Consider the following 11,571-nt stretch of genomic DNA (forward strand, 5'->3'; position numbering starts at 1 on the left):
GCAAAGTAAAAGTAAATTAAATTTGTCAAGTTAATTATATGCATGATAAACTTTAGCTCATTATTTTAGCTGGTTAATAATTAAACTTAGATAATAAACTGCTTTGAGTGAGTAACGTAAAAAGACACTGCGTCTTGTCCTGGAGAAGCTATTAATGCCTGGTCATGTGACTCGTGCAGGAGCTTCTTCACGCATGCACACACACACACACACACACACACACTCTTGCACAAACGAGAGTGAGGCTAAAACTGTATGTTTAGATTCTGTCTTTATTTCAAGACAAGGGATCAGGACATGGAAGCAAAAAACAAAACAAAACAGAACAGCCTAGTTTCTCTTTCCGTGCGGTCAGTACCTAAAGCACCGCTCTCGTCCTGGATCTCATCCAATTCTGTACACAGTGACAATGAACCGTAATTAACATTTAATAAATTAAGCTTTACAGATCATACATTACAGTGCAAATTCTTATCGTCTGCTTTCTTATTGCACACATTTAAGATCCAGTGTGTAAACAGGAAAAAAAAAAAAAAACGTCAGTCAATTCACAAATAAAAGGAAATGATTAATTAGACTTGAATAAAGGAGGCATGGTTCCGATGATGAAATAAAGACCACTGAGCTTTTGGGAACAAACATGAAGTCACGTGAGCTGAAGGAACTGCAGCAGAACCAAACCGTAGCTTTTGAGCGAGAATTAGAAACCATGCAGCATCTTCCCCTCTCAGATTGGATCAGAACCACCGTCTCACGCGGTTAGAGATCAGACCGCGCACACACTAATACTAATCAGACTGCGTGTTCTTATTACTCAGTGATTTTGTCAGACGATAGTCATGTTGTGTAGTGTATAGCGAAATGTCACGTTATATAGTCAGGGACATACACACTCTTATAAGGGTGAGACGATCACAACACGTGTCTAACACACACACACATGATCTTTGCGTTTACATCAGACATGACGAGGAGACAAAGTCCCAAACACATGCTGGGGTCAATAATGTGCTTAACTGTGGATCAGCTGTGTGTGTGTGTGTGTGTGTGTGTGTGTGTGTGTGTGTGTGTGTGTGTGAGTGAGAGAGAGAGAGAGAGAGAGAGATAAATAAAATAAAATTCAAATAAAAAATGTAACGGAAGCTGATCAGCACCGGTGACCTGCACGCGCGCGCACACAACAAGCGGAACAGTTCTCCACCGTTGAAAGTCACAGCGGATGCGTGTGGGCGGAGCCTCAGAAATGTTGGGATGTAAATATTTTCTCAAAAAAAACAAAAAAAAAAACATCAAACCGTTAAACCATGAAAGTTTCAGAAATGTCAAAAAGTAGTTTCCTTAAAACTAATCCTGGACGCGCTGCTAAACCGCTAATAACACACTCTGAGGATCACAGGTACGGGAAGCTAATCAGTCCCGAGGTGCTGCAATAGAGCTCTGTCCCACAGAGGATTAATTTCCCGTAACAGCACGCCTCTGAGTGTTTTATTTCTCTTACACCGCGCTGACCAAACTGTTCTGAAACGTTATCTTTTTTTTTTTTATCCATTTGTCGTCAAGTTTAACACTGAGCGGCGGAGACACACAGTGACACACACACACACACACACACACACACTCTCAGAGAGGAATGAGAGGAAAACGAATCACACTGTGTCATGTGACTGAGAAACTGCACGGAAGCGTAAACTCCTGCGCCCTGACACTGGAGACTCCTTCCACACACGTTACAGAAATTAATGTCTGCTGCAAAAACCTCAACAACCACACACGCTTTTAACTGATGTGTTATCAGTGGAGTGTGTGTGCTGTACACGCCCCTGTGGATGAGCTGTTACCATGGAAACAACAACGCATTAGAGCGAGCGCATTTATATTAAATTAACAAAACCTAATCAGAACTGCGAATTCAGCAGCAGCGTGGTGTGAGGAACGTGGAAATGTTGTTTAACAATTTTTTTTTTTACACAAACAGCAAAACGGGACAAAAATCACGAGACAGACGAGTAAAAAGAAAAATAATAATCAAGAGTGACGAGTGGAAATAAAAAAAAAAAATCAGACATTAATTACAAAACACACCTCTCTCTCAGCGCTGGGATCGATCTCGTATTCTGTGTCAGGAAGAAAGGGCGTATCGTGTGTGTGTGTGTGTGTGTGTGTATCTCTGTGGTCTCACGATTAGCTCATTCTCTTCCAATCAACACACACTTCAGAATCCTTACACACACTTTCCACTTCACCACTTAGCACAGAACTTTAAGTACATCCTGGATGGAGATACAGTGTGTGTGTGTGTGTGTGTGTGTGTATGCTGGAGACCGAGTAATAGCAGTGCGGAGGAGGTGTGTTTCTCCTACAACAGGGTTTGAGAACTACAGCGAGAGGATTTATTCTGTGCTCTCAGACGCGAGTGTCAGTAATTATAAACCTCACCAGTGTGAGGCGCTGCGCTGAGACTAAAGTGTTTCAGAGAGAGAGAGATAAAAAGCCATGTGACCGGCTCATAAAAACAGAATAAACCCCTGTGTGCGCTGCTGTTACATGGGGCAGGTACTGTGAGTACTGTGAGTACTGTGAGTACACTGATTAATTTCCTATACCAGCAGCACACGCAGTGTTTTATTCCTTTTACACCACAGCGACCTGTAAATGATTTCAACTTATTTATTAATATCATGCTGTATGTAATAACATTATTTATAGTTACAATAACAATTAAGCTCTCTCTCTCTCTCTCTCTCTTTCGTGTGTGTGTGTGTGTGTGTGTGTGTGTGTGTGTGTGTGTGTGTGTGTGTGTGTGTTACGCTCTGGGATGCAAATTAAACTTTCATAGCACATACTCCAGGAAGCTCAACTTAATAAAATCTTGCATAGAAATTTACAAAGTTGTGTGTAGATTGTGAGTAAAGGGCGTCACCTACTTCACTGCACCACAGGACCAGAAGTGTGTAAGTTCAGTGTGGCCTCCTGCACTATAACCCCACCCACATCCTCACTGAATGGATCAATGACATTGAAAATGATTCGACACACTTGGTCTAATCTTACACACTCTCTCCAGAACACACACACTCTCAAACACACACTGTGGGAGGAGCTTCAGGAAGAACTGAAAATGGCAGAAAATTTATCTCATGAGTGTTACTGCATCTCCTCCACTTTATGACTCTCTTTCCCTCTTTCTCCTGCAGGTCAGGGGTCAGGGGTCAGGGGGTTCCCAAGGTGTTGTCCTTGTGAACCACTAAATGAACTTAATTAAGACATGGAAAGTGAACTAATACAGTCACTCAAAACAAGAGCGACCGCTGCTGTAGGAGGAGGAGGAGGAGAGTGTGGCGCTGCTTCATCAGTGAGAGATCACACCGCCTCACTCTCCTTCACCAGGCGGAGGAGCCACTGAGGCGATCAGAGCAGGAGGAGTTCACGTGGAAATGTTTGGATTTCTATACTCATGTACACACACACACACACACACACACACACACACACACACACACACACACACACACAGTACTAATAAAGATAACAAGCTGACCGTCGGACTGTCAGCAGGGTCGCGAGCTTCAGGTGAAATGTTTAGAATTGAAATCATTAAGATGGTGAAGATTTAAAGGCAATAAAGGGGATTGTCAACAGCCTTTCAAAATAAAACACACTGAATAAAGAAGGCCTGTGAGGGTGTGTTTAGCTTTCATCTGGTACACACTGCAGGAACTGAGTGGGGTCTTTATTATTATTATTATTATTATTATTAATATATATATATTTATTTATTTATTTTTTCTTTTTACTTCTGGAAGTTTTTGGGCCGTCCCGCTTTGCTCTGCTCCCCGTGCTTCATTGCTGGGAGACATTTGAGCTCATGATTGGATAGAGTAAAGCAGGAAAGCCCCGCCCACTCACAGCCAATCACTCACTCCAGACTCCTGGGCACATCATTAGGATCTGAAACTGACTTTGATCTGAAAGATTTTTTTTTTTTCAGCAGTAGATTTCTGATGATCTCCTGAAGCTGAAGATCATCTGAAGAGAGACCTGCGTGTTTAAATACAGAGCCAAGATTGAACACAATGAACACACTGCTAGATCAAATAAATATGAGGCTTTTACAGCCGGGGGGCGCCGTGGAGCGGTGAGCCTGAAGCCCTGAGCTTTGCTGTAGAGGAGGAGGAGAAGAAGAAGAAGAAGAAAGAGGAGCAGGGAGGAGCAGAGGGGCGGGGTTAATGGCTCTTTGGCTTTGGGAGGCGAGAGTTACAGGAGTGGGATTGATCCTGAGCCCGGGCTGAGCTGATCTCCTCGTCTCTCGGAGCAGAGACCGTTCTGACGCCGTGTACCGATGGAGTTAGACTGGACTGTGATACCGCACTGATGCAGGGCAGACCGCGGGATGGGGGGGGCAGACATCTGATCCTGGACGGTACGCCGAACGCACCTCGCCCTCCTCGCCCTAAAGCCGCCCGCTCATCTCCTCTGGGTTTCAAGAGAACATGAGCTTTCCTGTCTCCGGGTGCGCGAGGGTCGGCGAGGTGTGGAGTCGTCCTCCTCAGCTGGATGTGGTTACTGACTTGAGCCCTGGGGATGTGCGGCCCATCTATTTGGAGACGTGTGTTAAGGAGGAGCATGAGATTATCAGAGTTTGGAGTGCTGGAGGATAAAGAGGCAGCAGCGGCGCTAACAGCAGGCGCAGTCGCGGGCACAGAGGACGGAAGCGCGGCATTACTGGTGGCAGAAACTGGTACTACAGTGCAGGACTGGGGCTTTACTGGACCATCACCAAGCTGGGCATCCACACGGTCACTGGGGGCCTCTGAGAGCGCTGGGAGGGACGGTCTGGCCGACTTGTTGTGCTCTCTGGCCAAGGGCTGGGAAGGCTGTAGTATCTGAGGCTGAGGGAGAACAGAAGAACAGAATTATTATTATCAAATAATATTAACAATAATAATAATAATAAGTGATCTAACAGATTCACTGCACATGGTAAACATCCATCTAATGAAATAGCTGCTCTGTTTACATTCCTGTATGTCGAGCTGAAGGGCTAATCGTGCTCGAGCTACCCCACGGCCCCGTCATGTCCAATCAGTACCTGAGTGGATCAATAAGTAGTTTGTTGAGGTGTTCGTTCTGCTCCGTTTGTTTTTTACGGACGAGTATGAAACTTTAAAAAAAAACATCAAACAGACTTTTAAAATATATACTCTCTGTTTTATTTCAGTCTCCAGTGCAGAAAGACTTGTTTGAAAATCTCTAAAACACCACTTTTGATTTCATGGGGACTTCAAAGAAGAAGTGCCGTCTACAAAATGTTTCTGATTCCCCGAGTGTAAGCGATGTTGGCAGGGCTGAGCGAAACTCAACACCGCTGCAATTATTAACGGTGATGTGGGCTTTCACGCGAGGGTACGAGGTCACAATCAAAGCCCTGCACGCGGCGCTTGGTAAAGCAGCACACCTCTTCAGCTGACATGTTACGAGTACGAGCGGCGAGTCTCAGCTCTGACAGGTTCATGGACCGAGCGAATCGTCCTAGGGGTGAGACAGAGCCGCGCACAGATGCGTTTACACAAAGATTACATGAGCGGGAGTCGGGAAGAGACCACAGACATGGGCGCGAGTCTGTCTGTCATGGCTGCCTCAAAGAGAATTATTCTGTGTGATGCTCTCATCGGCTCGGACGACTCTTGAGGTGCTTTTGTGAAGCCGAGTGTTTGATGTGCGTTCTGCTTCTCATAGAGTCTTTCATTAAACCGACGCCGTCTCTGTCTCGACTACACCGAGAGATATTAGAGATGAACCCAGTCCGAATGTTGTCATATCGAGATCTTAGTGGACTGGACTGTTGGACAGTCTGATAGGGCTTCTGAATTCCCGCACCAATGTTCCAGGAGACCAGAGCGAGCAGGCCAAGTTCACCAACAAGATGTGGATTTTCAGGCTCACAGCACCACCTGCTGGTTTACCTCAATTTCCTTATTTTTTTTTTAATAATAAACACAACAGTACATTTAATATTCTCACTGCATCCGCTGCTCTCACCTCCCTCCACACCTGACAACACTGGCCTCAGGCTAGGACCTTAAAATACAGATTCAAACTCTCAGGAGGATCGAGAGGAAACAGGATTACAGAGATCACGGGTGTGACCCGGCACCGGAGCAGCCCGAGACGCCTCACAGGAAGTTATTACTCAGAGGAGAAAAAACAAACAAGACACAAGTACCTCATAGAGGAACTTTCTAAATAATTAATTAAGGCTTATAAGGGTTTAGGACGCAGCAGTGGACAGATTGTGACATACAGAAAGAGACAGAAAAAGAGAGAGGGGGACAGGGAGAGACAGAGGGAAGAAAAAATCAAATGCCTGAATAAAAAAATGAAAAATGTGAAAAGTTGCATCCATAAAAGTGGAAAAGGCACCTGTGAAAAAAAAAATCAAGTTTAATGACTCGATATCCTCCAGTTCTAAAATCACACCTCCTCCAGCCTGTGAACTCAAACCCACACCCACCTGACTGCTGCGTCCTCGTCTCACTTTAACTCAAATATTTTCAGACACACATTAAATAATGATTAGAATAAGAACACACGCAGTCCCTGTCCAGGTCAGGAGTGAGGCACTGACGCGCGATTAAAGTTTGAGTCAAGAGGGTTTTACCGTGAGTGGTGTGTGTGTGTGTGTGTGTGTGTGTGTGTGTGTGTGTGTGTGAGAGAGAGAGAGAGAGACTCGGCTGCAGAGCGAGGTCATGCATGAGACGGAGCGCTCATCACACAACGTCATCATTAATACAGAGAAATTAAACAAAGGCACCGGGGCGAGAGCGGCACGTCTTCCTGCTAGCACCATTAGCTCTCTGTGGACCGCACGCTCCAAACGTCTCCTCTCTGATTGTCACTGGGACAGGGTGAATAATGGCAGGAATACAACTAGACGAGACATACATCTTTAATAAAGATTCACCGCTGCTTTACTCTTTACATTCCCATAATTACTTACATACTCTCTTACACGTCCCAGAAAATATTATAGCGCTTTAATACTGAAGAAGAATGAATAATATTATTACATAAATCCACTTGTTCTCCGAGAGTGTTCGTCTTAATTATCGTGTTAGGATTTAAAAAAGTGAGAGCGCAAGACAGACAAGTAAAGAGAGAAAGAGACTAAGACAGACAGACAGACTAAGACAGACAGACATGAAGATGCTGGGGAAACAGAAACATACAGGGGACAAGAGACAGACAAACAGGAAGATAAACAGTCACCACCTGACCAAAAAAAGCTTCCACTTCAAAAGTGTCAAATCAGCAAAAACAACAGAGGAGATAAAGTTACACATTGTTAAACCCTGGAGGTACAGAGCTGAACCTGAACCTCGACTTCACAAAAGGAAAGGAGATCAGAAACATGCGTGATGGAGGTCACATGATTAAAAATGTCTAGTAGCAACAAGAGCTTGTTTCATAGTGACAGTAAGAGCATTTACACACACAATGTGATGAGAACTCACAGGTTTGGGACTAAACAGCTGTGTGTCTATAATAAAACCACTTGTTATTGAGACTCATCAGAAAAAAACACTTCAGTTTGTTCGGGATCATAAAGACTGGACTTTGGAGTGATGGAGAAAGGTCATGTGACCTGATGAGTCCAGACTGATCCTATACCAGAGTGATGGGCGTGTCAGGGTGAGAAGGGAAGGACATGAAGCGATGCTCCCATCATGCATAGTGTCCACTGTACAAGCCTCTGGAGACAGTGTTATGATCTGGGGTTGATCAGTTACTCAGGTCGAGACTCAGTAACGTTATGGGGCAATAAAATGAAGTCAGCTGACCACCTGAATGTACTGAATCACCAGAGGATCACATCTATGGAGGGTTTCTTCTTCCCTGATGACACAGGCATGTTCCAGGAGTGTGAGAGCGGCTCTGGGGGAGTGTGAGGAATCATTTACACAAACAAACTGGACACCACAGTGTGTGTAATCAAAGATGAAGTTGAACAAAAGTGTGTATTTTTTTTTTGGCCAGGAGGTGTAGATAAATAGACAGACAGACAGACAGACAGACAGACAGACAGACAGACCAACAGGTAGACGGATAGAGGGACACGACAGACAGTGGAGGGTGAGATGGGGTATTTTAGAGTGAAGTACTGTACCACGCTGTATCTGTGAAGTAATGCACTAACTCCTCCACTCCTGAGGCAGGGCAGTGTGGGAGAGGCAGAGGGAGAAACAAGGAGAGGAGAACTCTGTCAGTCTCTCTCTCACACACACACTCGCACACACACACACACACACACACACACACACACACACACACACACACACACACACACACATCAAAACCCGAGTATTTTGCAGGGCTCAGCGTTGCTCACAGAGCCAGAGGCTTCATGCACTTCATGCCAGAGCGTAAAACATCAACAAGCACGAACAGAACAGACGGAGAGAGGGGGCGGAGTTTAAGCAGCCGGTTACATCATCACCTCCAAGCTCTAGCGGGGTGTGTGTGGGAAGATCTAGCTCTCTGAGATGATGTGTGTATGCAACATAGTGCCTGTGTGTGTGTGTGTGTGTGTGTGTGTGTGTGTGTGTGTGTGTGTGTGTGTGTGTGTTTGGCCATAGGGAATGACAACACTGTTCCATCCCCACAGTAAGAATCACACACGAGTGCTGAAATCAGTGTGTGCATGCAAGCGCTGTCTGTTTATTCCACACATACTTCACACACACATTCTGTAGTGTATTTTCATGTGTGTGGTTGTGTGTGTGGTTGTGTGTGTGTGTGTGTGTGTCTATTAGCGCCCTTTGTCTCACAGCATGATACTCTTTAACCAAGTCTGAGACAGAGGAGGATGTGAGTTTTATTAATTTCTCAGATCATTATTTCATAAAATCTCTTATTCAGTGTTATCTTCAGAACAAAAACATCAAGTCTGATTCCCGGTGGGGGGGGATCCAGCTGTGTGTCAGAGAGAGAGTGAGAGGGAGAGAGAGAGAGGGAGAGAGGGGGGAGAGAGGGAGAGAGAGAAAGGGGGAGAGAGAGAGGAAGGGGAGGGGGAAAGGGGGGGTCAGAGAGGGAGGAAGAGAGAGAGGGAGAGCTGAGGTGTCTCAGTAAGAATGAGAATAAACTAAATGTGACATCACTGCAGAGCAGCCTGAGCTGAGACAATCACACACACACACACACACACACACACACACACACACGAAACAACAAAGAGGAAGAGAGAGATGGAGCAGGCGTGGTCGTGTGTGGGGTGACGCAGGCATACGGTGTGGCAGGGGGGGGTGTTATGGGGTGTGGCAGGGTGTGTGGCGGGGTGGGAGACGGTCAGGTGCAGGGTCAGTCTGGTGAGAGGGTTTGAGACAGACTCACTCCGTTTGTGTTGGAGCGGGACGCACACACGGCCAGGCCCCTGCTGCATCCGCCTCGGAGAGAGAGGAGGAGGAGGAGGAGGAAGAGTATCCTGTACAGAGATACAGAGAGATACACACTGACCCACTGTCTAACTCTCTCTCTCTCACACACACACACACACACACACACACACACACACACACACACACACCTTTTGCACAGTCCCCACTCTCTCTAGTTAAATCAGTTGAATTAATGAGAATTCATGCACACACAAGTTACAGTTCAGTAAAGTTCGTCTCCTCATCGTCTCTCTCTCTCTCTCTCAGAAACCTGCAGCCTGTCATGTGACTGAGTCATGAGACTGTCATGTAGTACCACCACCAGCCAGTCAGGGAGAGACGAAGACCATCACGTGACTCCAGCCGACCGCATCTTTTCGAACTGCTCTGTGAGATCCTCCGAACGCACACAACGAGGACGATTTAAAGTAACAGTTTATTCCACAGCTCCTTACACTCACTACTTCTGATCGTGCTGAAATGTGAGTGTGTGTGTGAGGTGTTGAAGTTCTACTGTGTTACTCCTGTCAAAAGTTAGCGCCTGTGTGTGGCTCTGATGTCAGTGGGGGGGCGCTGTTCGTGTTTTGCTTTGATAGGAGAGCATATTTTAGATTGTAAATCACGCTGGTTCTGCATCTCCTGATTTGTTTGTTTGTATTTTGATTTATTGCCATATCAGCTTCTTAGACTATTCCATGGCAAGATTCACATCAAATATGAAACTGATTTATCATGTTATATTGTAAGTGATTAAGAGAGTAGTGAGAAAGTTAAAAGGATATAATAATAATAGATCACATAATAGCATGGTCTTGGTCAGAAGAACAAGGTTTTACATTTGGTTCTTTACGTACACTTTAGACAGAAATAAGACCAGAAAGAGTTTTTCTGGTTTTGCAGAATATGTTTTTTAAATCTTCTTCTGGTAGAAAAGGTTTTCTTATGGTGTTAAAACTTAAGCAGTCCAAACGTATGTGTTTTATGGTTAGGGTAGTTCTGCACCGCTGACTTTTTGGGGCTTCTTTATCCTTTAATAAATAAGTATGGGTAATATTTGTATGACTGATACGGCACCTTGTATATACGATCTGGTCGAGTCTTGATTCGAATGGGTGATGACTTCTTTTTCCTACCACTGGGTTTATTTCGAATAATTTGTTGTTTTTGTACTGTTCCCATTCCGCCTGCCATTTATTTTATATATATATTGATTTATCAGTGGTTAAAGGTCAGAGGTGAGATTTGGCTTACGCTAATTGTTTCTGTAAGAGCTTGTCTTGCTGCCATGTCAGCTTGTTCATTTCCCATTAATCCACCATGTCCTGGAATTTGTTTGCCTTGATTAATATATCAGTGATCATTGGGTGATTTGTTTTTATAGATTCCAAGGCTTGTAGACAGGATTTTGAGTCGGGCGTTTAGTTCCCTTTCTCCTCCAGTATGTTCCAGAGCAAGTAACAGAGCCCGGGCTTCTGCTGTAAAGGTGGAACTTTGGTCTGGGATACGGATTTCGTAGTGGTGTTGGTCCGTTATCGCTGCTGCAGAAACGTGGTTGTCCATTTTTAATCTGTACGTGTATATGGGTTTATGGAAGGGAAAAATGCTTTTTATTTCGAGGACTTGTTGACGGAATATATACAGATTAGTTTCAGCCTTAATATAAGTCAGTTCCAGATTTACATTAAGCTTTTCCAAGCTCCAAGGAGGTATTGGGCAAAAGTGGGTCTGACTTGGGTGTCCAGATTCATGGCCAAGTTTTCTATGTGAGGTCTGGCGCATATACCGAAAGGTTTGATGTACTGTAGTTTGGTCTGGCCTCATACAGATGCAAATATGTGGGAAGAAGATTGGATTATAAGATGGATTTTGTGGATTTGTTTTTATCTTTGTTGCATACTGGAGAGCTAGTTTCAAGCGTCTTATATGAAGAGGTGGTGCGAGTCTCGGTCCTTGGTGGTGGACAGTGTCTAGCATTTGCAAGTATGATTTTCTGGCGGATCCATAGACGATACTTCCATAATCCAGCCTGGATCAGACCAGAAGTCTGTACAGTCGTAGTAATACTGTGTAATCCGAGCCCCAGTTAGTTTTTGCTATTGACTTAATGCTGTTCAAAACTTTTAGGCATCTGTTTCTTAGG

At 44.7% G+C, this 11,571-nt stretch overlaps 1 protein-coding gene across 3 annotated transcripts in view; it reads right to left on the reverse strand.

Moving 5' to 3' along the window:
- Window positions 1-2,776: 2,776 nt before the first annotated feature.
- ccser2b (coiled-coil serine-rich protein 2b) overlaps window positions 2,777-11,571 on the reverse strand; it is a 49,749-nt gene continuing 40,954 nt past the window's right edge. Inside the window, exons 10-12 of one of the 3 annotated variants that reach the window (XM_053512121.1) lie at window positions 9,388-9,478; window positions 8,165-8,204; window positions 4,628-4,889 (exon numbers count right to left, since the gene is read on the reverse strand). In XM_053512121.1, coding sequence (XP_053368096.1) covers window positions 4,763-4,889; window positions 8,165-8,204; window positions 9,388-9,478 — 258 coding nt within the window. In that variant the 3' untranslated portion in view covers window positions 4,628-4,762. Of the gene's footprint in view, window positions 4,890-8,164; window positions 8,205-9,387; window positions 9,479-11,571 lie in introns of all 3 variants that reach the window. The other 2 variants (XM_053512123.1, XM_053512120.1) reach the window with 2 other exon arrangements.

This window comes from Clarias gariepinus, chromosome 14, assembly GCF_024256425.1.
Source record: "Clarias gariepinus isolate MV-2021 ecotype Netherlands chromosome 14, CGAR_prim_01v2, whole genome shotgun sequence".
Classification (NCBI taxonomy): Eukaryota; Metazoa; Chordata; class Actinopteri; order Siluriformes; family Clariidae; genus Clarias; species Clarias gariepinus.